The 27,584-nt window shown below is 43.2% G+C and overlaps 1 protein-coding gene across 1 annotated transcript in view; it reads right to left on the bottom strand.

The window, feature by feature from the left end:
• Positions 1–27,102, bottom strand: part of neil1 (nei-like DNA glycosylase 1) — a 40,452-nt gene extending 13,350 nt beyond the window's left edge. The window contains exons 1-8 of the mRNA XM_067981114.1: positions 27,036–27,102; positions 21,363–21,833; positions 19,072–19,191; positions 17,502–17,565; positions 10,611–10,710; positions 9,162–9,286; positions 3,484–3,511; positions 1,824–1,900 (exon numbers count right to left, since the gene is read on the bottom strand). Of these exons, the coding sequence (XP_067837215.1) occupies positions 1,824–1,900; positions 3,484–3,511; positions 9,162–9,286; positions 10,611–10,710; positions 17,502–17,565; positions 19,072–19,191; positions 21,363–21,820 (972 nt within the window). The 5' untranslated portion in view covers positions 21,821–21,833; positions 27,036–27,102. The remainder of the gene's footprint in view (positions 1–1,823; positions 1,901–3,483; positions 3,512–9,161; positions 9,287–10,610; positions 10,711–17,501; positions 17,566–19,071; positions 19,192–21,362; positions 21,834–27,035) is intronic.
• Between the last annotated feature and the right edge of the window lie 482 nt (positions 27,103–27,584).

Genomic DNA, 27,584 nt, shown 5'->3' with positions numbered 1-27,584 from the left:
AATGTGCTCATGGCTCTGGAGTGGGGCATGAACCCATGACTTGCTGACTCAGAGGCAAGGGTGCGACCCACTGAGCCAAGGCTGTTACGATTATAAAACATCTGGAGGTGAGTCAAGGAGTGAAAACATAGAAACATCAAAAATTTACGGCACAGAAAGAGGCCATTCAGCCCATTGCGTTCGTCGAAAAAGAGCTACCCAGCCTAATCCCACTGTCCAGCACTTGGTCTGTAGCCTTGTAGGCTATGGCACTTCAAGTGTATGTCCAAGTACTTTTTAAATGTGATGAGGGTTTCTGCATCTACCACTCTCTCAGGCAGTAAGTTCCAGACCCTCACCACCCTCTGGGTGAAAACATTTTTCCTCAGCTCTCCTCTAATTCTTCGACCAATTACTTTAAATCTATGCCCCCTGGTTATTGACCTCTACACTAAGAGAAATAGGTCCTTCCTGTCCACTCTATCTAGGCCCCTCAATTTTATACACCTCAATTAAATCTCCCCTCAGCCTCCTCTGTTCCAAAGAAAACAACCCCAGCCTATCCAATCTTTTGTCATACCTAAAATTCTTCAGTCCTGGCAACATCCTCGTAAATCTTCTCTGTACCTTCTCCCTAGTGCAATCACAACTTTCCTGTAATGTGGTGACCAGAACTGTACGCAGTACTGTAGTTGTGACCTAGAACTAGTGTTTTATACAGTTCCAGCATAACCTCCCTGCTCTTATATTCTATGCATTGACTAATAAAGGAAAGTATTCCATATGCCTTCTTAACCATCTTACCTACCTGGCCTGCTACCTTCAGGGATCTGTGGACATGCACTCCAAGGTCCCTCACTTCCACTACACCTTTCAGTATTCTCCCATTTATTGTGTACTCCCTTGCCTTGTTTGCTCTCCCTAAATGCATTACCTCACACTTCTCTGGATTGAACTCCATTTGCCACTTTTCTGCCCACCTGACCAGTCCATTGATATCTTCCTGCAGTCTACAGCTTTCCTCCTCACTATCAACCACACGGTCAATTTTTGTATCATCTGCAAACTTCTTAATCATGCCCCCTACGTTTAGGTCTAAATCATTGATATATACCACAAAAAGCAAGGGACATAGTACTGAGCTACTAGTGGAGTTGTTCCTAGAGCTACAGGTTGCAGTAGATGCTGCCTAACCAGATAAAATGATCCTCTTGAAAGTATAGATACCAAAAGAAAAAGAAATTTCAAATGTTGGACACATTTAAATTTTTAAAAACCCAGAAAATGTTGGAATTGCACAGAGGGATATATACAAACATATGAAAAATGACAAATGGGAAAAGAGTACTGGTCGGTCCAGCCTGTCCCATACAGTTGTGATGTCTTGTGCAGTGCAATTCATTCATTCCCCACCCCACCCGGAAGCCATGTGATCTTCTGGGAGAGGCAAAAAAAATAAAAACCCAGGCCAATTAGCGAAAAGAAAAATCTGGAAAAAGCCTCTCCAACAATTGTAATTAGCATCTGAGAGAAAGGAAATGATAAAACTATTCAGCAGAACCTTTTCTTTTAAATTCATTTTTTAAAAAGGGGGGGATAGAAGGAATTTATTTTTAAATGAATGCCAAAGGAAGATGTAACTTTAAGGGAAATATCAGAGTTAAAAAAAAGTGGAACCCACTGTACCTTCGCTCCTGGAGGAGACCACAGGCCCTCCGACCCCTTGCTGGATTAGCGGATAACTCTTGTTAAGCTAGAGAGGATGTTATCTGTAAATTCAGTTATATGGCTCTGAGAAAAAATTTGCTACCCACTTGCCCCTCTGGTCTTAAAGCAAACCTCACTTTGGGAATCAAATCCTGGTTTTCATTTTCATCCGCTGCCTTTTTCCTCCGGGACTTGAATTTGGGAGTTTTGGATCCTTTGAGAGAGAAGATTTGGTTTTAAGAATAAAAGTCAGAGTTGCAATACCGTGGAGCCCTCACTATCTTCCATAACAGAAAGGAGTAATCCCCCCGCTGCGGTGAATAATAGGTGGATAATCGAGAGTTCCCACATTTTGCACAAATGGGTTCTGCAATGAAGGCAAACACAATAAACAAACATCCTATTTATTCACCAAGAAAAGGTGAAATACTCAAAAGAAACCTGCAGCTTTAACACCTTGGGAAAATGCTGGTGGATAACGGAGAATCCACTGCAGAGTAGTGAAGATTTGGGAGTGACCATGAAGTAGTAATCGCAACCAGGGGTTGAGGTGGCATCAAGAAAGGACAGAACAAAGCTTTATGGGTTTAAAACTGAACATCATGAGGAAACCAACTACTGCCCTGAAATCACTCCTGCACTTGTTTAACATTATATATTGCACACTTTTAAGTCCACCTGAGAGGGCAGTCAGGACCTCAGTTTAATATCTCATCTGAAAGACAGCACCTCTGACAGTGCAGCACTCCCTTAGTACTGCAGTGGAGTGTCAACCTAGATTGTGTGCTCAAGTCTCGAGTGGAACTTGAAATCCACAACCTTCTGACTCAGAGGCAGGAGTGCCTCCACTGAGCCACAGTTGACACCTTTATAGGGATCAGGAAACCATCTCTTGATGTTGGCTGTTTCCCTCAAGTCACTTGATGCCTTACTATGAGCTTCTGAAATCACCTCATGTTACATTTCTTTCCACCCTCAAAAGGACAAAAAAGTCAATCCCAGTCTTCTCCAACACAGTTCCGTAAAAGGCCACTGAGATTAGCACCAGAATGACAATTCCTCCCAGTGAGGGAGCTCCCAGCCTCCCCTCAGCACTTCTCACCAACAGCTCAACTGAGATTAAGAACTCACCACATGATGACATCAGCAAAATCCTTCTACTCAATGGAAATTTTCAGGCAGTGAATTCCAGATCATAACAACTTGCTGCGATAAAAAAAATCTCCTCATCTCCCCCCTGGTTCTTTTGCCAATTATCTTAAATCTGTGTCCTCTATTTACCGACCCTCCTGCCAGTGGAAAACAGTTTCTCCTTATTTACTCAATCAAAACCCCTCATAATTTTGAGCAACTCTACTAAATCTTCCTTTAACTTTCTATGCTCTGAAGGAGAACAATCTCAGCTTCTCTAGTCTCTCCACGTAACTGAAGTTCGTCATTTCTGGTAGCTATGGGGCATTATAATATTCAATGGACGGAAAATCTGGAAGGCTGCGAAACGCATGTGTTAAACTGCATACCCAATATTCTGATTAGTGCTATCAACAAGCAAAGCCCCATGTTGCTAGCACTAATTTGCAATACAATAGAGCCTGGTCTGGGGGGAGAGGCTTGTGAGGTGTTACAATAGGAAACAGCAGCAGTGGGACCTCATCAGCAGTCTCCGTGGTAGCTAATTCCAGCTTCTGTCCGGTTCAGGAGGCTTGAATCATTAACTTTTTAAATAATGGATGTGAAACAGCATGGAAACAACAAAAAAAACATTAAACTAAAAAAATAGAATAAAATCATACTCACCTTTTGGTGCCATTGGTCCTGGGTTGCCCTGGAATAAAATCAAAGACATCAACATGAAGTACATTAAATTGAATTGCTACATCAGTATGGAATCACAAAATGCCACAGCACAGAATCAGGGCCATTCAGCCCATCAAGTTTGTGCTTGTATCTTTCTCCATACGAGCCACCTAGTCTAATCTCAATCTCCTGCCCACTCCCCAAATCCTTCGATATTCCTCGTTTTTGGGCAGCTAGTTGATACCCTTTTAAACATAGCGTTGAGATGGTTAATTATAACGAATATTCCTTTGGTATCACCGGTCGTCTGTTGTTGGACCTCCTGTGACTCTCCTCCACACTTTTCCTAAGGCAGGGACTAGAAAGGATATTATTAAACTAGAAAGAGTGCAGAAAAGATTTACTAAGATGCTACCGGGACTTATAGGGAGAGGTTAGATAGACTGGGACTTTCTTCCCTGGAGAGTAGGAGGTTTAGGGGTGATCTTATAGAAGTTTATAAAATAATGAGGGGCATAGATAAGGTAGATAGTCAAAATCTTTTCCCAAAGGTAGGGGAGTCTATAACGAGGGGGCATAGATTTAAGGTGAGAGGGGAGAGATACAAAAGGGTCCAGAGGGGCAATTTTTTCACTCAAAGGGTGGTGAGTGTCTAGAACGAGCTGCCAGAGGCAGTAGTAGAGGCGGGTACAATTTTGTCTTTTAAAAAGCATTTGGACAGTTACATGGGTAAGATGGGTATAGAGGGATATGGGCCAAGTGCAGGCAATTGGGACTAGCTTAGTGGTATAAACTGGGCGACATGGACATGTTGGGCCGAAGGGCCTGTTTCCATGTTGTAACTTCTATGATTCTATGATTCTATAACTCTGGTGTTGTGTTTGGGACTATCCACGATCACTCTTTTCGGACTTGTTCTGTACTGTGGCTGTGTCATGGATTGCAGGCTGTGGATGCTGTTGGCTAATTCAAGAATTAGCTCTTCCATGCTTTTAGTGGCATTTCCTCCATGGAAGGTTCAAATCCCACTCCAGAGACTTGAGCACAAAATCTAGGCTGACATTCCCAGTGCAGTATCGAGGGGGTGCTGCACTGTCGGAGGCGCCGTCTTTCGTATAAGACATTAAACCGAGGCCCCATCTGCCCTCTCAGGTGAACAGAAAAGATTCCATGGCACTATTTCGAAGAGGAGCAGGGATCTCGCCCCTGTATTTATCCCTCAATCAACATTGCTAAAACAGATTATCTGGTCATTGTCACATTGCTGTTTGTGGGATCTTGCTGTGCGCAAATTGGCTGCCGCGTTTCCTACATTACAACAGTGACTATACTTCAAAAGTACTTCATTGATTGTAAAGCGCTTTGGGGCGTCTTGAGTTTGTGAAAGGTGCTATAAAAATGTCTTTGTTTCTTTAAGTGTCCCGGCATTCGATATTGACCAGTCACAAGTAGCACCGTTTACTGTCGTTATGGTCGCAGGTTATAGCACCTGACCTCGCTGAATCCCTTTAGTAAGGATTGACTATTATAAAATGATCTGTGTGCTTGTGTCTGCAGCAGATACAGACGTCGGCTACAAGACCTTGCCCGCACGAGTCACACGGAAAAAGTGTGAGCTCAAAGTAGAAAGAGTAAATCCCGTGGTAGAATCTCATACAAACCTGCCTTGGAAAACAATCAAAATTAAACTTAACACAAGATCCGAGGTGTAACAGCACTACAAAAGAGTTGCTATGACAACACCATCAGCAAGGCAACAAGGGATCGAGCTGTCATGTGCATCATCAAGGCAGGAGAAAAGTGGGTTCTCTTATTTCACTTTGCCCTGAGAGGCCAGCCTTTTGAAGTCTCCCTTTTTATTTGTCTGCTTTTATATGAAGTGGGAAAAAAATGTATGTCATGTTATTTTTGTTAAAAAGATGCGGAAGTAGCGAGCAGCGTAGGATTAGCTTGATCTGAGCCGATGCCCTTGAACAACAGCGTGACCCGGACATAATGAGACTTGAACCTCTTTAGCTTAGCTCATTGGCAACACGAGAACTCATCTCAGGGCCATGTTAGTAATTCTGCACTACGCAGTAAGCTAAGAATATGAACTTCCTCAGGGAAAATCTCTGCACGCTGGTCACCATTTAAACCTCACCTTTAATACTCATGTAGCCCTGGACATCCTGTACATGGCATGCCAGCCATTTCATTTGAAATGTACCACTTTGTTGAATATATGAACCATTTCACTGCATTAAAAAGCGATATAGTTCCCCCATCTGTTATCCAGTGTAGGAATGATCCATACAGACCAGGAAAGTCCCAGGTTTGGTTCACCACCTCTTAAGTTGGCTGATCTCAGCTCTGATTCAGTAGGGGCTGCTGCAATTGGCCACAGCACCCCTAGAACAAGGGGAAAAAAATCAGTCAGGGGCTCAGTCCTAATGGACATCCAGAGACCTTCTGGAAAGTCTGCCGGTGTGGGCACTGGGCAAGTACAGCATCAGGCTTGGTGTGGATGGTTCCACAGTCAAGTTGCCTGCTGACCATCACCATCATACATAAAGTGTCAGCTGTGGCTCAGCAGATAGCACGCTCGCCTCGGAGTCAGAAGGTCATGGGTTCGAGTCCCACGCCAGAGACTTGAGCACATAATCTAGGCTGACGCTCCCAGTGCAATACTGAGGGACTGCTGCACTCTCAGAGGCGATGCCTTTCAGATGACACGTTAAACCAAGGCCCTGTCTGTTCTTTCAGGTGGATGGAAAAGATCCCACAACACTATTCGAAGAAGAGCTGGGGAGATTTTCCAGTGCCTTGGCCAATGTTTATCCCTCAACCAACATCTAAAACAGATGATCTGGTCATTATTTCATTGCTATTTGTAGGACCTTGCTGTGAACAAATTGGATGCTGTGTTTCCTATATTACAAAAGTGACGACCCTTCAAAAGTATTTCATTGGCTGTAAAGCACTTTGGGACGTCATAACAGGCGATGTATAAATGCAAGTCTTTCTTTTTTAGAGCTGCCATATCAGCCTGATTGTGCATCATTAGGCCATCACTGATGGATCTAGCAGGGACCTTTTTGCAGCCTTTAGCTTTTTCCTCTTGCAAGAAATAACAGAAAGTTGGGCCTATCAGCTGGTTTTGCAACAGGAACATTTTTTTAAATTCCAATCAAACACCCAAGTTATACAGGATTAGCCCATTGGAGGGCACTCTTTAGAGGCGTGAATCAACTCTTAATCACTGACTGAAGCTGTGCTTTACATTTCTGTGGGCTTGTGTATAAAAGCTAGGACACAGTGGGCTCGTGAATACTAGCAACATATAGGATCCAGAGTGGGCCAGGGGATCGGTACGCAGTAGCTGGAGGAAATAAAGGCTTGAGTAGTGAAGTAGGTACTTTATTTTATCTTACCTACAGCACCTGACGGTCTCCCATCCAAGTACTAACCAGGCCAACTCTGCTTAACTTCCCAGATCACCTCCATTAAACCAAGTGCAGCTGGCCACTGTACCTCTGGTTTGTTCTCTGCAAATCAACAGTCTCCACTAATTTCAACATTGACTAAATTTAAGAAATGGAATGTCATTTCCCTCAATTCTGCCTGGATGGATCAATGTGGATTGACGGAGAGGTTGTGTAGTGATACACATGGACTGAAAATTCGAAAAAAATAATGGTTTAAATGTGTGTTTTTTTAATAAAAAGATCCTATATTAGATTACGGCCACACATCAGGAGCAGGGGCTTAAAATCATTATTCTCAACGCCTCTTTTTATAATACATAAAAAGGGTTCCATTGATTCAGATATAAATCACAAGTTCATGTACTATAATTTTTTAAAAATTAGTTCATGGGATGTGGGCATCGCTGGCGAAGCCAGCGTTTATTGCCCATCTCTAATTGCCCTTGAGAAGGTGGTGGTGAGCCGCCTTCTTGAACCGCTGCAGTCTGTGAGGTGACGGTTCTCCCACAGTGCTGTTAGGAAGGGAGTTCCAGGATTTTGACCCAGTGACGATGAAGGAACGGCGATATATTTCCAAGTCGAGATGGTGAGAGACTTGGAGGGGAACGTGCAGGTGGTGGTGTTCCCATGTACCTGCTGCTCTTGTCCTTCTAAGTGGTAGAGGTTGCGGGTTTGGGAGGTGCTGTCGAAGAAGCCTTGGCGAGTTGCTGCAGTGCATCCTGTGGATGGTACACACTGCAGCCACTGTGCACCAGTGGTGAAGGGAGTGAATGTTTAGGGTGGTGGATGGGGTACCAATCAAGCAGGCTGCTTTGTCCTGGATGGTGTCGAGCTTCTTGAGTGTTGTTGGAGCTGCACTCATCCAGGCAAGTGGAAAGTATTCCATCACACTCCTGACTTGTGCCTTGAAGATGGTGGAAAGGCTTTGGGGAGTCAGGAGGTGAGTCACTCACCGCAGAATACAAAGTCTCTGACCTGCTCTTGTAGCCATAGTATTTATGTGGCTGGTCCAGTTAAGTTTGTGATCAATGGTGACCCCCAGGATGTTGATGGTGGGGGATTTGGCGATGGTAATGCCGTTGAATGTCATGGGGAGGTGGTTAGACTCTCTCTTGTTGGAGATGGTCATTGCCTGGCACTTGTCTGGCGCGAATGTTATTTGCCACTTATCAGCCCAAGCCTGGATGTTGTCCAGGTCTTGCTGCATGCGGGCACAGACTGCTTCATTATCTGAGGGGTTGCGAATGGAACTGAACACTGTGCAATCATTAGCGAACATCCCCATTTCTGACCTTATGATGGAGGGAAGGTCATTGATGAAGCAGCTAAAGATGGTTGGGCCTAGGACACTGCCCTGAGGAACTCCTGCAGGAATGTCCTGGTGCTGAGATGATTGGCCTCCAACAACCACTACCATCTTCCTTTGTGCTAGGTATGACTCCAGCCACTGGAGAGTTTTCCCCCTGATTCCCATTGACTTCAATTTTACTAGGGTGCCTTAGTGCCACACTTGGTCAAATGCTGCCTTGATGTCAAGGGCAATCACTCTCACCTCACCTCTGGAATTCAGCTCTTTTGTCCATGTTTGGACCAAGGCTGTAATGAGGTCTGGAGCTGAGTGGTTCTGGCGGAACCCAAATTGAGCATCAGTGAGCAGGTTATTGGTGAGTAAGTGCCGCTTGATAATGTACATGGTGCCAGCTCATATTACAATACAAAATGAGAACACCTAAACTCTAACCCCTTTAAGTAACAAACTAGAAAATAACTCCTTAGTACAAAACTCTAGAAACCATTTTTAAGATAATTGGCCAAAGAACCAGGGGGGAGATGAGAATTTCTTTTATGCAGCGAGTTGTTATAATCTGGAATGTGCTGCCTGAAAGGGCGGTGGAAGCAGATTCAACAATAACTTTCAAAAGGGAATTGGACAAATACTTGAAAAGGAAAAATTTGCAGGGCTCTGGGGAAAGAGCAGGGGGAGTGGGGATAATCGGATAGCTCTTTTGAAGAGCCGGCACAGGCACGATGGGCCGAACAGTCTCCTTCTGTGCTGCAAGATTCTATGAAACCATTTTAAGTTGTCCTCACAATTCCATGCAGATTGCCAGAACCATAAAATCAGCAGACAGCTTCATTCCCCCCCCCTCCCCACAAAAATCACATGAAACCTGTTGGCTGAGACACTTGTAGTAAAGCTGCTCTAATTACCTGGAACCAGATGATTCTGCCATTACCGTCACAAAGCGACTGCATCCCAGCAACACAATAGCACCGAAGCCACTCTTCAAAAGCAGAGGAATCGTCTGAATGCTCTGGATCGTAACCCTTGCCACCTGTTGTTGGGGAAGTGGCAGAGTGAGCATTAAGCTTTTCAATTAAAACAGATGAGACCATTTTTTTTCTTCTTCTTTGAAGCAGCAGGTTAGTGTTTTTTCAATAAAAACAGAACATGCTGGAAACATGCGGCAGGTCAGGCACCATCTGTGGAAAGAGAAACAAAAGGTGACTTTTCAGGGTGATAACCTTTCGCCAGGTGTTCTGATGAAAGGTCATCGACCTGAAACATTAACTCTGTTTCTCTCTCCACAGATGCTGCCTGACCTGCTGAGTGTTTCCAGCATGTTCTCTTTTTATTTCAGATTTCCAGCATCTGCAGTATTTTGCTTTTGTTTTAGTATTTCTTCAATGTAGTTGATTGTGTGTGTTGACCCGGGAGTAAGGATGTGGCTTGAATTCATTCTTGCACCATGCACTGGCCCTAATTCGATTGCAAGGATCAGTTTTATATGGTGCAATGTGGAAGGATGGTGCCATCAAATCAACATTCATGCCTGCATTTAAAATCTAGAGATGCTTACCTACACAATATGAGTAATGGTTCTGGTACTCACCTAGCAACCCAAGGGTCAGCAATTCAAATTCCACCACGGCAACTTGTGAAATTGAATTCAATAAATCATAGAATCATACGGCACAGAAGGAGGCCATTCAGCCCATCGTGCCAGTGCCGGAAATCTGGTAACTTGTGGACTCGCACCAGATAAAATCGTGAAAAACAGTCAAGATTATTTTAAAAACCCAATGGGTTCACTAATACCCTACAGCAAAGGGAAATGTCACCTCTACCTAGAAAGCCAACCACAGGTAGAACCAAGAGTCACATGTAGGCCAGACACTACTCTCGAGGGAATGCTATTTTAACTCTCATAGTGGCAGGCTTGTGGTCTCTGTTATGGAATCTCTCCACAGGTGCGTGGTAGTGATTGACAACCCATAACTAAATGCGTCCACGGTCTGGCCTACATGTTACTCCATGTGGTTCACTCTTAATGCCATTCTGAAGTGGCCTAGCAAACATTCAGCTGTTAGTGACTGGCAATAAAGAGAGTTACCAACTAGATTGGGGCAATGGCTCAATCGACATCCCAGGAGGCTGAGTTATCAACCACTGCCACGCTGGTGTAGGGAGATGCTAAAACAGAGGCCATAAGCCTACCACTATGGAAATTACAATATCATTTCCTCTTGAGCGCTGAATCCCAGCACCAACAGACATTGGGAAACATGGACTGCAATAATTTAGGAAGCAGCAAATCAAAGCAACATGGTCAGCAGCTGGATCTGGAGGATACTGTGCATAAAGACAAAGTGACTTACCCAAATTAATGACCTCCATAGGTAGCACGTGGCAGAGTTCAAGAAGATCAGGATTCGCCAACTTTACCTTAATCTTCTTACTCAGAGTCAACTCAACAGTCTTAAAAAAAAAAGGGCAGCAGTTAAGAACTGCACAGTAACAAAGCTCAAGCAACAATGTGTTGGAAGGAAACTGCTGATTTATAGCAAAACTTTTTCCTCTAAAAACTTTGGCCCATTTCCCAGTCATGCTGACTCAGTTGCTATCTTGCTTCCTCTAACTCCATTTTCTGCCCCAATCTTATCTCAACCTGTCCTGGCGTCATTCATATATCCCAAAATTAGCTGACTTCCTTTCCCGCCCTTCAATCAGTTGCTCTTCTATGACACAGACCCTGAAGGTACAGTACTTTAGTGCAAGAAAGAACCTGTACATTATGTCTGTTCTGACTAAAGTTTGGGTTCCGCCAGGACCACTCGGCTCCAGGCCTCATTACAGCCTTGGTCCAAACATGGACAAAAGAGCTGAATTCCAGAGGTGAGGTGAGAGTGACTGCCCTTGACATCAAGGCAGCATTTGACCGAGTGTGGCACCAAGGCACCCTATAAAATTGAAGTCAATGGGAATCAGGGGGAAAAATCTCCAGTGGCTAGATTCATACCTAGCACAAAGGAAAATGATAGTGGTTGTTGGAGGCCAATCATCTCAGCCCCAGGACATTGCTGCAGGAGTTCCTCAGGGCAGTGTCCTAGGCCCAACCATCTTCAGCTGCTTCATCAATGACCTTCCCTCCATCATAAGGTCAGAAATGGGGATGTTCGCTGATGATTGCACAGTGTTCAGTTCCATTCGCAACCCCTCAGATAATGAAGCAGTCTGTGCTCGCATGCAGCAAGACCTGGACAACATTCAGGCTTGGGCTGATAAGTGGCAAATAACATTCGTGCCAGACAAGTGCCAGGCAATGACCATCTCCAACAAGAGAGAATCTAACCACCCCCCCTTGACATTCAACGGCATTACCATCGCCGAATCCCCCACCATCAACATCCTGGGGGTCACCATTGACCAGAAACTTAACTGGACCAGCCATATAAATACTGTGGCTGCAAAAGCAGGTCAGTGGCAGGGTATTCTGCGGTAAGTGACTCACCTCCTGACTCCCCAAAGTCTTTCCAACATCTACAAGGTACAAGTCAGGAGTGTGATGGAATACTCTCCACTTGCCTGGATGAGTGCAGCTCCAACAACACTCAAGAAGCTTGACCCCATCCACCACCCTAAACATTCACTCCCTTCACCACCGGCGCACCGTGGCTGCAGTTTGTACCATCCACAGGATGCACTGCAGCAACTCGCCAAGGCTTCTTCGACAGCACCTCCCAAACCCACGACCTCGACCACCTAGAAGGACAAGGGCAGCAGGCACATGGGAACATCTCCACCTGCACGTTCCCCTCCAAGTCACACACCATCCCAATTGGAAATATATCGCTGTTCCTTCATCGCCGCTGGGTCAAAATCCTGGAACTCCCTTCCTAACAGCACTGTGGGAGAACCTTCACCACACGGACTGCAGCGGTTCAAGAAGGCGGCTCACCACCACCTTCTCAAGGGCAATTAGAGATGGACAATAAATGCCGGCCTCGCCAGCGACGCCCACATCCCATGAACGAATAAAAAAAAGTCTTCGAACTGAAACGTCAACTCTGTTTCTTTCTCCACAGATGCTGCCTGACTTGCTGAGCTTCTCCGGCATTTTCTGATTTTATTTAAGATTTCCAGTATCTGCAGTATTTTGCTTTTGATTTAGTGTACATTATGTCAGCTTGGCGCAATTGGTAGCAGTCTGGTTTCTGAGCCAGAAGGTGGTGGGTTCAAGCTTCACTCCAAGTCCTAGAGCACATAATCTAGGCTGACATTTCAGTACAGTACTGAGGGAGTGCTGCATTGTCAGAGGCGCTGCCTGTCGAAGATGTTAAATAGAGGCCCACCTCGGACCATTCAGAAGGAGGCAAAAGATTCCTTTTTCAAACATCAGGGAGTTCTCCCGATGTCCTCAACCAGCACCACCAAAACAAGTTAAATGGTTTCTTCATCTCATTACTGTCTGCCTACAAAACAAGTGACATCACCTCAAAAGCAATTCATTGGCTGTGAAGCTCTATGGGGCATCCTGAAGACATGAAAGGTGCTAAACATATCCAAGTTCTTCCCTTAAATTTTATAAATTTGCACTTATTTTAACTAATGAAAAACCGCGTGGGCTGCAGGTTGAGTGCACGGACCTTCTGCACTAGAATTCCCTATATGCAATCCTGTTGTATGAAGCTCTGCTAAATTGGAAAATTTGCCTTTATATTTTTTCTACAAAAACGACATGCAAGCAACCAATCCATTGCACGTTTCAGTTACGTCAATGGAACCATATCATTAATGTTTTCAGGCAATCCTTTACAAGTTCTGAATGATTTGTACAATATATCAATTTTTTTCAGGGATTGGTTATGCAAGTGAGTATGCCATTTATGCTCAATAACGTTTATGGTCAAATTTTGACTGATTACACTCCTGGAATGTTTTAACTACGTGAAAGCCGCTATATAAATGCAAGTTGTTGTTGTTTAAAGTGCGCTGGTCCATGCTTTTGTTGGATTGAGAGAAAAGGTTTAATGTTACAACTTCAGGATCAAAGGTGGAGTGAGTCACACCCCTAGCATCCTAGCTTTTGGTTTAAGAAAACTGGAAGGCAGGGGCTGAGCAGTAGTGAGGCATCTCCTTACAAGGCTGGGATATCAAAACAAGGCACCGCCATACTGCTTCCAGGACTGGGTCAAAGGGCATGGGACCAGGTCACATGACCGTCTCCCGTCCCAATGAATGGAGTTTTACCCTTGACTCTCTGGAACTACCTCCGAAAACCCTTTCAGCTCACTTCCCCCTTTCAAATCCCCAATAAGGATTTTTCTCTTCTGCTGCTCTTCTGGCTTTGCCTCCTGACTTAATTCTACCGGTTCTTTCCCTTGCACCCGGTGTCCATTGTCTTCCTGTTTCTAAAGAACGAGGAGGAAGAGGAGGAGGAGAATAAGGAGAAGGAGGAGACTGTGTACACGTAACCAGAAAAGGAGGAAAGTATTTCAAAATGAGAACACATTTCAGGTTATCAGTCTATTTCAGCATTCCGTACTGCAGATAATTAAAAAAAGAATAATTCTCACAGCGGTCCAGCTTTCTGCAACTGAACTGCACAAAAACCCAGAGTAATTGGATATTCATTTCCTCACAATTCTGAAATAAAATGATCAAGAATTGATGGGAATACAAAAAAGTCAAATGCAACCATGCCTGCAGTGAGATGTCAAACAGTGAAACATGACAACAAGATAGTGTGAGGAACAAGCACCAGCCTGTGCAGGGAAGTTAAGACCCTGTGCAGAAAGTTGAAATGTAATTCTAATTGTCAATAATGATGGATAAATTGTTTAGCAGATAAGAAGAAATGTAATAGTAACTGAACTGTAAATATACTGGTAATATTAACTAATTATTTTTAAAAACGAGCACTGGCGCAAAAGGGGTTAAATATGCCTGAAAGCAGAAATGCCAGATGGTGCTCTCCCTTTTTGATTTCATAGAATCATAGAAGGAGGCCATTTGACCTATCGTGTGCCGGCCGAAAAAGAGCTATCCAGCCTAATCCCACTTACCTGCTCTTGGTCCGTAGCCCTGTAGGTTACGGCACTTCAAGTGCACATCCAAGTACTTTTTAAATGCGATGAGGGTTTCTGCCTCTACCACCCTTTAAGGCAGTGAGTTCCAGACCCCCACTACCCTCTGGGTGAAAAAATTTCTCGTCAGCTCCCCTCTAATCCTTCTACCAATTACTTTAAATCTATGCCCCCTGGTTATTGACCTCTCTGCTAAGGGAAATAGGTCCTTCCTATCCACTCTATCTAGGCCACTCATAATTTTATACACCTCAATTAAATCTCCCCTCAGCCTCCTCTGTTCCAACGAAAACAGCCCCAGCCTATCCAATCTATCCTCATAGCTAACATTCTCCAGTCCTCTGTACCCTCTCTAGTGCAATCACATCTTTCCTGTAATGTGGTGACCAGAACTGTACGCAGTACTCAAGCTGTGGCCTATCTAGTGTTTTATACAGTTCTAGCATTGCCGCCCTGCTCTTATATCCTATGCCTCGGCTAATAAAGGAAAGTATCCCGTATGCCTTTTTAACCACCTTATCTACCTGTCCTGCTACCTTCAGGGATCTGTGGACATGCACTCCAAGGTCCCTCTGTTCTTCTACACCTCTCAGTATCCTCCCATTTATTGTGAATTCCCTTGCCTTGTTTGCCCTCCCCAGATGCATTACCTCACACTTCTCCAGATTGAATTCCATTTGCCACTTTTCTGCCCACTTGAACAGTCCATTGATATCTTCCTGCAGTCTACAGCTTTCCTCCTCACTATCAATCACACAGCCAATTTTTATATCATATGCAAACTTCTTAATCACGCCCCCTACGTTTAGGTCTAAATCATTAACGTATGCCACAAAAAGCAAGGGACCCAGTACTGAGCCCTGCAGAACCCCACTGGAAACAGCCTTCCAGTCACAAAAACACCCATCACCCATTACCCTTTGCTTCCTGCCACTGAGCCAATTTTGGATCCAACTTGTCACTTTCCCTTGGATCCCATGGGTTTTTACTTTTCTGACCAGTCTGCCATGTGGGACCTTGTCAAAAGCCTTATTAAAATTCATGCAGACTACATCAAACACACTACCCTCATTGACCCTCCTTGTCACCTCAAAAAATTCAATCAAGTTAGTCAGACACGACCTTCCCTTAACAAATCCATGCTGACTGTCCTTGATTACTCCGTGCCTTTTTAAATGACGATTAATACTGTCCCTCAGAATTGTTTCCAATAATTTGCTCACCACCGAAGTTAGGCTGACTGGCCTGCAATTACTCGGTTTATCCTTTCCTCCCTTTTTAAACAATGGTATAACGTTAGCAGTCCTCCAATCCTCCGGCACCATGCCTGTAGCCAGTGAAGTTTGGAAAATGATGGTCAGAGCCTCCGCTATTTCCTCCCTGGCTTCTTTTAACTGCCTGGGATACATTTCATCCGGGCCTGGCGATTTATCTACTTTCAAAGATGCTAATCCCATTAATACTTCCTCTCTCACTATGTTTATCCCATCCAATACTTCACACTCCTCCTCCTTAACTACAATGTCTGCATCGTCCTCCTCTTTTGTGAAGACAGATGCAAAGTATTCATTAAAAACCATCCCCACATCTTCCACCTCCACACATAGATTACCTTTTTGGTCTCTAATAGGTCCTACTCTTTCCTTAGTTATCCTCTTACTCTTTATGCATTTATAAAACATCTTCAGGTTTTCCTTGATTTTACTTGCCAGTATTTTTTCATGTCCTCTCTTTGCTTTCCTAATTATTTAAGTTGCTGTGGAATGAGCTTTTTAATGCAGAGCTGATCTAAATGAACTGCTGCTGAGACTGAACACCACAACCCAGACTCAACACTCCAACGCATTGGCTTTGCTGGTTGGAGATCTGCTCCGTTTAAAATGGTGGGCAGCCTCCCTGATAGATAAGGCTAGTGATTGGTCATGAAGTGCAATCTCGTGATTTTTGTAATCTACTGTGCAAGTGTGATTTAGCTCCAAAGTTACAGGAATTAAAAAAAAATTAATTTGACTTTCTAAATGGGACAACTCAGTGTTGGTTCAATCAAAATAGGCCAATTAAATTTAAAAACACAAAAAGCAAAATCAGCCCAAACTAATTGCAAATTGCATCCACCTGATAGCCCCACCAATCTGTCTGAACATCTGGGTTATACTTAAGCTTTGGAATCAGAATGATCAAATTAAATATTTCATATCCTGCCCAAACATCTACTCTTCCTGTCTTCAACCAACAACAATTACTTCTCCAGCACTCTGTTAGTGCCGAAAACACTGGGATTTAGGGCTTTTAATTTATTATGATGTCCCCCATTTTTGCATTTTATGTTGTTCGCATTTACTCTTTCCTTCTCAATTCTGCTTTCTCCTGTAACTGTTTTTTTTGAAAGATATAAGAAAATAGTTTAAAAAAGGCTCGTTAAACGGGAGTTTCACAAACCCGTCTTTGTGACTGCAGACATTAAAGCGGCAACATGTGTCATTTTCACTGTCCGCACCAGTGTCCTTAAGAGTCTCTCTTGAGGCTGTCAAATTGCTGGCAGTTTTGTGGCTGTGAACCCACACCCATTAGGAACTGGGTTGGAATGTGCATGGCCATTTCTTGTAGAGTCCTTACAACCCGCAGAGGGTAGCCTTTCATCTCATCATCCGCAGTGCCTTCATCGTCGGTGGGTCAAAATCTTGGAATTACCTGACTAACATCATCATGGAAACACCATCAGCACAAGGACTCCAGCAGTTCAAGAAGAAGGGGCACCATCGCTTTCTCAGGACAGTGAAGGAATAGGCAATAAACGGGTCATTGCCAGAATAAATAAAAAAAAAACCCGGGTCCCAGAGTTCAACGGTCAATGTTCTAACCCATTCTGCCACATACTCCCCTCAGATGAAGGTTTAAAGATGCTAAAAGCATAGACTGAGGCCTAGCAAATGACATGTAGAAATAACGTCCTTGCTAGCTTTACTTGTCTAGAAGAGAATTGTCATGGAAAAACTGTATCAAATACACAGTTGTCAAACAGCCCAAAGGGTCAGTGCTCATAAAAATTAAGATTGAGCCGTAACAACCTAGATCAATTCATATATGACTCTGCCTTCTTGTACGGTGGGTGTGCTAAGATCCATGAACTGTCCGGTCCTGCCTTACGTCTGTGAAAGCCTGGGGGTAGATATTAAATCTTACCTTTACTTTGTGCAGCAAAGATTCCAATACTGTCCTCGCCTTCTCAAACGGAGGGACTTTTAACCTAAAGCAACAAAAAAAGAGATTAATCACTCCAGGCATCTATCAGTCAAAGGCCTCTGGATGTGTCCTGAATTGGAGGTCTTACTGCTCTTACCACAGCAGCACTTGAAAAGTATTTCAACATCCTGGTATGTCTATCTTTCAACGTCATTACTGAACCAGATGATCACATAGTGGCCGGCAGTTGCTGAGGTAACAGATTCCACCAATTCTTAAACTGCTGGTACAGTGCTGGACTTGCACAGTTGGGTGAAAAACTGGAACAAGATCAGTAACAACTAGGAGACTACTTCGTTTTTGGGAAAGAATTCTGCATGATTTCCTTTCTTTACTTCTAAAGATTTGAACATTTTTACAAGGTATTTAGTTACTGTTCAACCATCTCTAGTCACAATAGACAATGACATAAGTCTCCTGGTACCCCATAAGGAAAGCAGAACTCATTAATGAAAGCCATGTTGCTTTTTCAGAGCCTTTTCCTCACTTCTGTGTTTTTTTGAGCTCTTTAGAAACTTAACTCTGCTGATAAGTGCTTGATTGATGTTTGCTCAAGGCTGCAAGTTGAACTGCTGATCCCCTGGTTGAGAGTTCAGCTGTTGAGTTCAGTATCTGACATTTATTTTTAATACAAGTATGTTTATTTTTAAAGGCCGGACATGCTACTGACGGACATATGAGCTCTTTAAAAACTTTTAAGGACAGAAAAAGGGCGATAGGCCCAGCAAGCCTGTCCATTTAGAATAGATTTATCCCGTTTATGTACCATTTCACCCTATCCCTCAATCTCTTCTTTCCAAAAACATCTCTTACTTTTTCAACCCATTAACTCTATTGCAGTTTCACTGAAAAAGTGCTGACTAGCTTCATTCTAACTCCTAACTTACTGATATTTTAAAAATTGGTCAGTCCTGGTTTATGAACCCTTTCACGTAATAAGCAATTAGGCTGGATCAGTTGGTTAATTCCTACCCTGATTCTGAAAAACTTCAATTAGGTCACCTCAATGTCTCCTCTCTTTCAAAGAAAACAAGCCCAATTTCTTCAACTTTTCCTCATAACAAACTCCTGATGCCAATAAATCATCCTGGTTGCTCCACTCAGTACGCTTTCCAAAATGATATCCCTACAGGCAGTGCTGCACTGAGCCATATCTCCACTGTAGCATGTCTGGCCTTTAAAAATAAACATACACATACTTGTATTAAAAATAAATGTCAGATACTGAACTCAACAGTTGAACTCTCAACCAGGGGATCAGCAGTTCAACTTGCAGCCTTGAGCAAACACCGGCTGACCTACCCTCACCAACTGAGCACTTGTCAGCAGAGTTCAGGCTTGGCACAGTGTTGGATGAGAGTACCCTCATCTCACAGAGGTGGGAAAATGGCAAAATTTACCCAGTGGCCATGGAAAAGCCTACAAGCCTAGACTATCCCACCTAATCACTCCCAGTGAAGAAACAAGTGGGTGTTGGCAAAGAATTAAAATAAAATGATGTCTCTCTCACCTGAATAGAATTTCTGCTCGGAGATAATTCCCAATACCGTTGAAGTATTTTTGATTTAATAGCACCTCACAGATTGGCTTGTCAAAGGCTTTGTGTGACAGATTTGACAGCACATTCAATCTGGGATAGGTGACAAGAAAAGCAAAATTAAAAATTAAACTTGTAGTTGCATTACAATGTCAACAACTTACATACCTAAACCGCCTTTAACAAAGAAAGATGTCCCACAGCCCTTCACGGAGGTGTAAGATAATTGGATGCAGAGCGAAAGGAGAGATTAGGAGGGGTGCCCAATAGTTTGGTTGAAGAGGCGGGTTTAGAAGGGTCTTAGAGGAGGAGATGGAGAGGCAAAGAAGTTTAGGGAGTGAATTTCGGACACTATGACCTCGACAGTTGAAGGCACAGCTGCCAATGGTGGGGTGAAGGATGGAGGGGATACACAAGAGGTCAAAGTCAATGGTACAAGGATCACCCTTTATTTCTACCCATTGCCAAGAAGAGAAAATAACTGCTTTATGGAGAATGTAGTTTGACCAAGCAGTTCACACCAGTGATGGAGAGCTCACATGGACTATTGCGAATGGACAATTCCAGAAGGGGCTGTCCATCAAAATTTTGGTTTGACAACATCAAACAATGATCTGAAAAAAGATTTCAACTTGTAGACTTGGAGCCACAACAGACAAGATTGGTGGAACCACTTTCGGCCCGGGCAGCTTTCAATTCCAAATGATCCTTGATGTAGGGTGGATTAACGGGCAGAGAAAGAAGAGAGCATCAAAGCACGCAGAGCTCGAGGTGAAGGCTAGAAAAACACCGAACAGTAGGCCTAGTCAACCACTATTACACAAACTAATACATGTATGTAAGAAATGCAGTGAATGTAAGTGATTGTTGGAGTTAGTTCAAAAAAAGAGCTGTGGACAGAGCTCCACTTTGACCCCTCCCCCTCCTCCCCTTGATATCTCAGCAGGTTCAGCCAGCCAGTAGCTGAACCATATAGACCATGATGGCCCCAGGTTCAATCTCTGGATTTGCTGAGTTAACAGAGCTCAATCAGGACAGTTGCACAATTAGCCTTAACACCCTTGCCTCAGTGCAGAGACGATTGACTAGGAGCCCCATTCCTGATCATTATCCAGCAGCTCCTGGTGGAAGTGCACATGTGTGGATACGACAGGCCCAGAATGTGATCAAATAGTCTGCCAACATTGACAGTCAAGACTCTCATATGAATAAATGCCCAGCACTCATGTAAACTGTGCCAGTAACTGTATCCCCACAGAGTTAATTCCTCAGAGAGAATGGAAATGGAGAAAATTGCCATGAAAGAAAGACTTGCGCCTTATAGCGCCTTTCACGACCTCATGACATCCCAAAGCGCTTTACAGCCAATGAAGGACTTCTGAAGTATAGTTACTGTTGCAATGTAGGAAACGTGGCAGTCAATTTGTGCAAGGTCCCACAAACAGCAATGCGATAATGACCAGATAATCTGTTTTTAGTGATGTTGGTTGAGGGGTAAACATTGGCCAGGACACCGGGGAGAACTCCCCATGCTTTTCTTCAAAATAGAACTCCCCATGCTTTTCTTCAAAATAGTGCCTTACGGTCTTTTAAGTCCACCTGAGAGGGCAGACAGGGACTCAATTTAAGGTCTCATCTGAAAGATGGCACCTCCGATAGTGCAGCACTCCCTCAGTACTGTATTGGAATGTCAGCCTAGATTATGTGGTCAAGTCTCTGCAGTCGGACTTGAACCCGTGACCTTCTGACTCAGAGGTGAGAGTGCTACCACTGAGCCACGGCTGACACTGCATGCCAAGAAATTTTTTTTTTAAAAAAAGCTTCCTGCATGTGCAGGCACAATGCAATGAACTAATATTGGATGGAATGCGTTCAGTTGACTATTGGACTCATTACAGTTTCTCTCATTTCAGGTTTCTGTTTAGCAGTGCACTGTAAACTCAAAGTGCTGCCCTACATAATTTAGGTATGAGTACTAGGCTCCCAATCAAAGGGAATCAGTCAAATCGAGGTAATTCCCCTATCTTTGGTGGAATACAGTCTTCACGACAGGGCTGCTATACAAAGCACCACAAGAGTGAAGCATTCTCTCTCAACTTCACCCACTCGGCAGACTGATCACACTGGGTTAGAGAAGAAGCACGGTAGGTGACCATGTTAGTTCAGCTGGACAATAGGATAAGGCAAGTGGACAAGGTCAGCCTTCTCCAGCTCAATCGCAGAAAATAGAAAGTAGATTAAGAAAAGAGGAAGCACAATTATACCTGAACTTTTCATATTCAAACATCACACAAGGTCCTCTGTCCAGCTGCCAGGTCCCATTGACTTCCCAACTCCCAAATCTCCTCGGATCAACAAAGCACAGCACCTGCTTGGGCCTCTCTTTGGTGAAGAACTTGAGATGAGCATGTTTAGGGACCTCTTCCTCGGCAGTCAGTTTGAAGGAACCAGACATTCCAAAGCGGAAAATTATGTCCATTGAACCTGGTAATTCACACTCATGCTCCACAGCATCTGTCTTTATGTCCTCCTTGATCGGGATAAGAGTCAACTTGACCTCTTTCCCTCTGGATACCGCAGAGATGATATAAGTGGCGCATGTGAAAGGCACGTCACAGTTCTTGCTCACTGTAGATTTTTCCACTTTCCCTGAAAACACAATACCACTGCAGACTCTGTTAACAAACTTGCTTGCCAAGTGAAGTTCGGGTCCTTCAGGCATTTTAGAAGACAATCTAGAATAATAAAAAAAAGTGATCAAGGCAGGTGATAATAAGATGGAAGGACTGTGGGCAGGTTGAGGGCTAGTCTTAAAGGAGCACTGTTTCCACCTCAGGAATGGAGAAGGAATGAAATAGCCCTAAATCATTTTTGTCAAACAGCATTCTGTCGTTCCCACAATGTTCGGCAAACCAAAGTGGTTTGCCACTTACCCATTAAAGCACTCTCGGGAGACCAGATCAGAGGCAGAATGAAAATTCTTAACATGTGACCGCTCGCGAATTATCTTGTAGCAAGATCCCTACTTTTTACCCCAAGTGTCTGCAGCAACAGAAAATACAGTTGAATCTCAACAAACACGCATAGTTTGCCAAGAAATGGCATTCTGACAGAAAGACTCCTAACAGATTAAAATACACATTATCTTCTTTGCTGAGACAAATTTATACCTCAACCATCTCACTCTACACAAATTAGAAAAATATCAATATTTCATATCCAGGTTATAATTTTTGACTCGGTATTTTTATGCTTCAAAAAAGACACCAACAAAACCTACAATGAAACGCTGATGGGTTATTTTATTTAAAAAGTGCTGCTTCCATTTAGAAGGCACTGTATCATGTTGAAACATCTCAAATTAATTACTTTCAAAGAGCAGTGCCTGTTGTTTGGTTATGTGGGAAAAAGTGGCAGCAACATTCCACAAACAGCAATAAGATGAAGGGATTTATTTTGGAGGGGGGGGGGGGTTGAGGAAGCAATGTTGGCCAAGACACCGGGAGAACTCCCTGTTCCTCTTCAGATAGTGTCATCAGATCTTGTAACATCCACATGAGCAGGCAGGCCGAATCTTGCTTCGAACACCTCCACCAACACAGCTCTCCCACAGTTCGGTACTAGAGGTATGTTTAAATGAGGAACTCCATGCTTAATATGGGGCCTGAATCCACAAGCTTTGATCCAGAGCTAAGAATGTCAACAACTGAGGCAAGCTGATACATTTTCATCGCAATGGTGTTATGTACAAGTGACATGATGATGCATTCCAATGAAATTACAAAGGAATACAAAGGGTTGGAAGTTTTGCTACAGTTGTACAGAGCTGTGGTCAGACCCCATCTGGAGACTGCATTCAGTTTTGGGCACCGCACCTCATGAAGGATATGTTGGCCTTGGAGGGGGTGCAGCACCGATTCACCAGAATGATACCTGGGTTGAGGGTTCAATTATGAGGACAGGTTGCATAAACTTAGCTTGTATTCCTCTGAGTATAGAAGACTGAGGGGTTGAGGTGTTAAAATATGAAAAGGATTCGATAGGGTAGATAGAGAAACTATCTCCTCTGGTGTGGGAAGTAAGAATGAGGAGACATAATCTAAAAATTAGAGCTAGGCCATTTAGAAGAGAAATCAGGAAGCACTTCTTTACACAAAGGGTAGTAGAAATGTGGAATTCTCTCCCCCAAAGGGTTATGAATGCTAGGACAATTGGAGCTGTCAAGTCTGAGATTGAGAGATTTTTGTTGAATAAGGGTATCAAGGGTTATGGAGCTAAGGCAGATAAATGGAGTTGAGGTACAGATCAGCCATGACCTAATCGAACGGCCCAAGGTGCTGCTCCTATGTTCCTTAATTCATAAGATTATAATTTTTATTTTAAATATCGTTATGGCATGTTGATAAATATCAATGGAAGGTTCTGCTGATGATTACAGTGCCCCTTTAACTGACCCGTGTAAAAGAATCTGGTGTATAAAATCATTACTTTCTGTGCCAAATTCTATATACAAAATACATCGAAAGCAATATCTTAATGGTCATCTCAAAAATCATCACTCCTGCACCAAACGCTTAGGGTTTCATTTTGGGTATGTGGGCCCCTTCTTTGTCTTGCAGTTTCAGTCAAAATTCAGCATTTTCCGTGAACATTACTCAACATAATTTTCCTCTTTCTTCGAGGAAAACTATCAACACAGCACAACCAAATATCTAAAAACATGGAATATTTCTTACTGACAGTGAAGAGACATTCTCAGTTTGTTCATCAACCCAACAACTGGAATAAGGGAAATAAGAACATAGGAAATAAAAGCAGGAGTGGGCCATACAGCCCTCGAGCCTGCTCCGCCATTCAATAAGATCATGATCTTCGAACTCAACTCCACTTTCCTGCCCTATCCCCACATCCCTTGATTCCCTTAGTGTCCAAAAATCTATCGATCTCAGCCTTGAATCTTGAATATATTCAACGACTGAGCATCCACAGCCCTCTGGGGTAGAGAATTCCAAAGATTCACAACTCTCTGAGTGAAGAAATTTTTCCTCATCTCAGTCCTAAATGGCCGACCTCATAAGAATATTTTTTAAAACACTGTAACCCGCTGCTCTATGTCATTGTGATGCCACTAAAATGAGCACAAAGAGAACGGAAGTACTTCAAAATGCAAACTCAACAACTTCTGGATTTTACAAAGAATGTCATGTGAACAAGAAATAGATGCAAGACACTTGAATGCTGGAATCCCCACACAATTCACACCATTTACCAGATGTCTGAGTTCTGAGGTTACTCGAAAGATTATTATGTTTTCGATTAGATACAATGAACCTAGTTTCAATCACCGCAGGTCCCTATTTTTGATTCTCAAACTGCCTTAAAATTACATGTACATCTTGTTTTTAGTGTGGGAAAGGTGAGTTGTGTAGGTTGTGTAGCTGAGTGGTTAAGGATTACAAACGATATACAGTACAGGACTGTGGTGCCACTGAAAACTGTTGAGACAATGGAGCCAATTTTCAAAATCTACACAACCGGTGAAAAGCCTCACTGGCTGCCCTACCAATTCAGTAAATCACAGGCAAGCAGCCCTGCCCACAATTCCCTGATCATAAAATCATACATCACAGAAAGTAGGTCGTTTGGCCCAGCCCTTTGAAAGAGCTATCCGATTAGTCCCACTCCCTTGCTCTTTCCCAATAGCCCTGTAATTTTTCTCCTTTTCGACTATTTATTCAATTCCGTTTTGAAAGTTATTATTGAATCTGTTTCCACCACCCTTTCAGGCAGCGCATTCCAGATCATCACAACTCGCTGAGTAAAAAAATTCTCATTTCGCCCCTGGATTTTTGCCAATTATCTTAAATCTGTGTCCTCTGGTTACTGACCCTCCTGCCAGTGGAAACAGTTTCTCCAGATCTACTCTATCAAAACCCCTCATAATTTTGAACATCTCTATTAAATCTCTCCTTAATCTTCTTTGCTCTAAGGAGAACAATCCCAGCTTCTCTACTCTCTGATATACGCAGTCAGTGGAAAAAAAAACTCCCCTGGTCGCTCACATTTGGAACTCCCTCCAAATATCTTAAAAACTGCCCAGTTGTCACATACACTTGGTGAACTGTAAGTCCCCCCATGATTACTCAGTCACACTGTATACAACAGTGGATGCACTGTGCATAAACATTGCTCGCCTAATGTCACAATATAACACAGCAATAGCAAAACAATGCATCCCATACAGTGACATGAGCCCAGAACGGTATACGGTTATCTGTAGTGTGAGAATATGGAATTGATACCTTTAAAAGTTAGTGATCAAGAAAATTAATTTTTCTACATTAAGGGCACTATATAAATGCGAGTTGTTGTTTATAATAGAGTAATGTATTATACAGCAGAGTGTTTGACGTGCAGTCAAGGGTTTAATTCAGCCCCTGAACCCTGGCAACTCAGTTCCATTTGTATTTTAAAAAATCAATAGAAATGAAAATCTGTCAGCCAATCCTCAATGCCAGTTTTATGCCCAGGTGGCAAGTTGAAAATTGATGGCAGTAAAGAAAGGGCTTGCATTTATATAGCATCTTTCACAACCTCGACATCCCAAAGTGCTTTCACAGCCAGTGAACTGCTTTTGAAATGTAATCACTGTTGTAATGTAGGAAACGTGGCAGCCAATTTTCACACAGCAAGATCCCACAAACAGCAATGAGATAAATGACCAGATCATCTGTTTACTGATGTTGGTTGAGGGATAAATGTCAGCCAGGATGCCAAGACAACTCTTCTCTGAACAGTGCCACAAGATATTTTCCGTCCACCTAAGAGGGCAGATGGGGCCCTCGGTTTAACATCTCATTCGAAAGACGGCACCTCAGATAGGGCAACACTATTTGTAGTGCTGTACTGCAATGGAGCATCAGCCTGGATTATGTGCTCAAGTCTCTGGGAGTGGATTTGAACCCATTCCAGAGACTTAAACACACTCACTTACATAAGAACATAAGAAATAGGAGCAGGAGTAGGCCAATCGGCCCCTCGAGCCTGCTCCGCCATTCAATAAGATCATGGTTGATCTGATCCTAACCTCAAATTTAAATTCATGTCCAGTTTCCTGCCCGCTCCCCGTAACCCCTAATTCCCTTTACTTCTAGGAAACTGTCTATTTCTGTTTTAAATTTATTTAATGATGTAGCTTCCACAGCTTCCTGGGGCAGCAAATTCCACAGACCCACTACCCTCTGAGTGAAGAAGTTTCTCCTCATCTCAGTTTTGAAAGAGCAGCCCCTTATTCTAAGATTATGCCCCCTAGTTCTAGTTTCACCCATCCTTGGGAACATCCTTACCGCATCCACCCGATCAAGCCCCTTCACAATCTTATATGTTTCAATAAGATCGCCTCACTTGAGGGGAGTGTTACCAACTGAGCCACTATCTAAAATCAAGGGTGATACCTGGTACATATGGTATAAACATGCGATTATTATGATGTGCATAATCTATCTACAAATATTTATACAAAGTGTCATGAACCTAAACACACAGTAAACCTACAGACCCCAAACACTGAATCTCTTAGTTTAGGGTGGGTAGAGGCACTTGATGTGCAGCCACAAAAACTGGTTGCATTAAACGCGGCTGCCGGAAGGTGAAGCTCTCGATAGATTTCCTTTCTAGCCGAGAGACCCTCGCGTTTGCAGCGCACTAGTCAATGCATTCAATGCATTCAATAATGCATTCAATGCATTCAATAATGCATTCAATGCATTCAATGAAACGCCTGGGACTTGTTGTCGGGTCCGACACGTGAGCCATTTGTTACAAAACAGCTGGACTGCAACCAGAATCATACCGACCGAAGCGCACACACACGAGCAAAGTCCAATGCAATTGGACTAAATGATGAGTTTGCAATGCAAAGTTTAGTTTGAACAAACCCCGAGCAATATCAGAACCTCTTCTCCCTGTTCAAATGTAGGTTTCACTTCCTCAATGCTGCACTCTGGGACTTGTAGCCCTCTCACAGCACTGACGTCAGTCTTAAAGGAGCAGTGTTTCTTGCCTCTTTTGTATAACAAAATGCACCCAATACCAATGGAAGATTTTTTTAAAGGAGTTTTTGGTTCTCCTCCACTGTGTGAAGCACTTTTTCATACAAGTGGTAGTAGGACTCTGGAACTCCCTCCCCCCGTGCATTTTGGGTCAATTGGAGCTTTCAAGACTGAGATAGATAGATTTTTGTTAGGTAAGGGTATCAAGGGATATGGAGCAAAGGAAAATGGAGTTGAGGTGCAGATGAGCCATTATTAGGGATGCCAACCCTCCAGGATTGTCCTGGAGTCTCCTATGAATTGAAGATTAATTTCTAGAAAACGGCTCCGAGCAAACCCAGGAGAAAAATCATAGGGGCATTAAACATTTTTTAATTTTCTTTGAACACTTTAATTTATTAGTTATAAAAATATTGGAGATGGGAATGGGGTGGT

The sequence above is a fragment of the Heptranchias perlo genome, unplaced genomic scaffold, assembly GCF_035084215.1.
Source record: "Heptranchias perlo isolate sHepPer1 unplaced genomic scaffold, sHepPer1.hap1 HAP1_SCAFFOLD_654, whole genome shotgun sequence".
Classification (NCBI taxonomy): domain Eukaryota; kingdom Metazoa; phylum Chordata; class Chondrichthyes; order Hexanchiformes; family Hexanchidae; genus Heptranchias; species Heptranchias perlo.
Note: the sequence above shows the minus strand (reverse complement) of the source record. Positions and strands in the feature narration are given on the sequence as shown.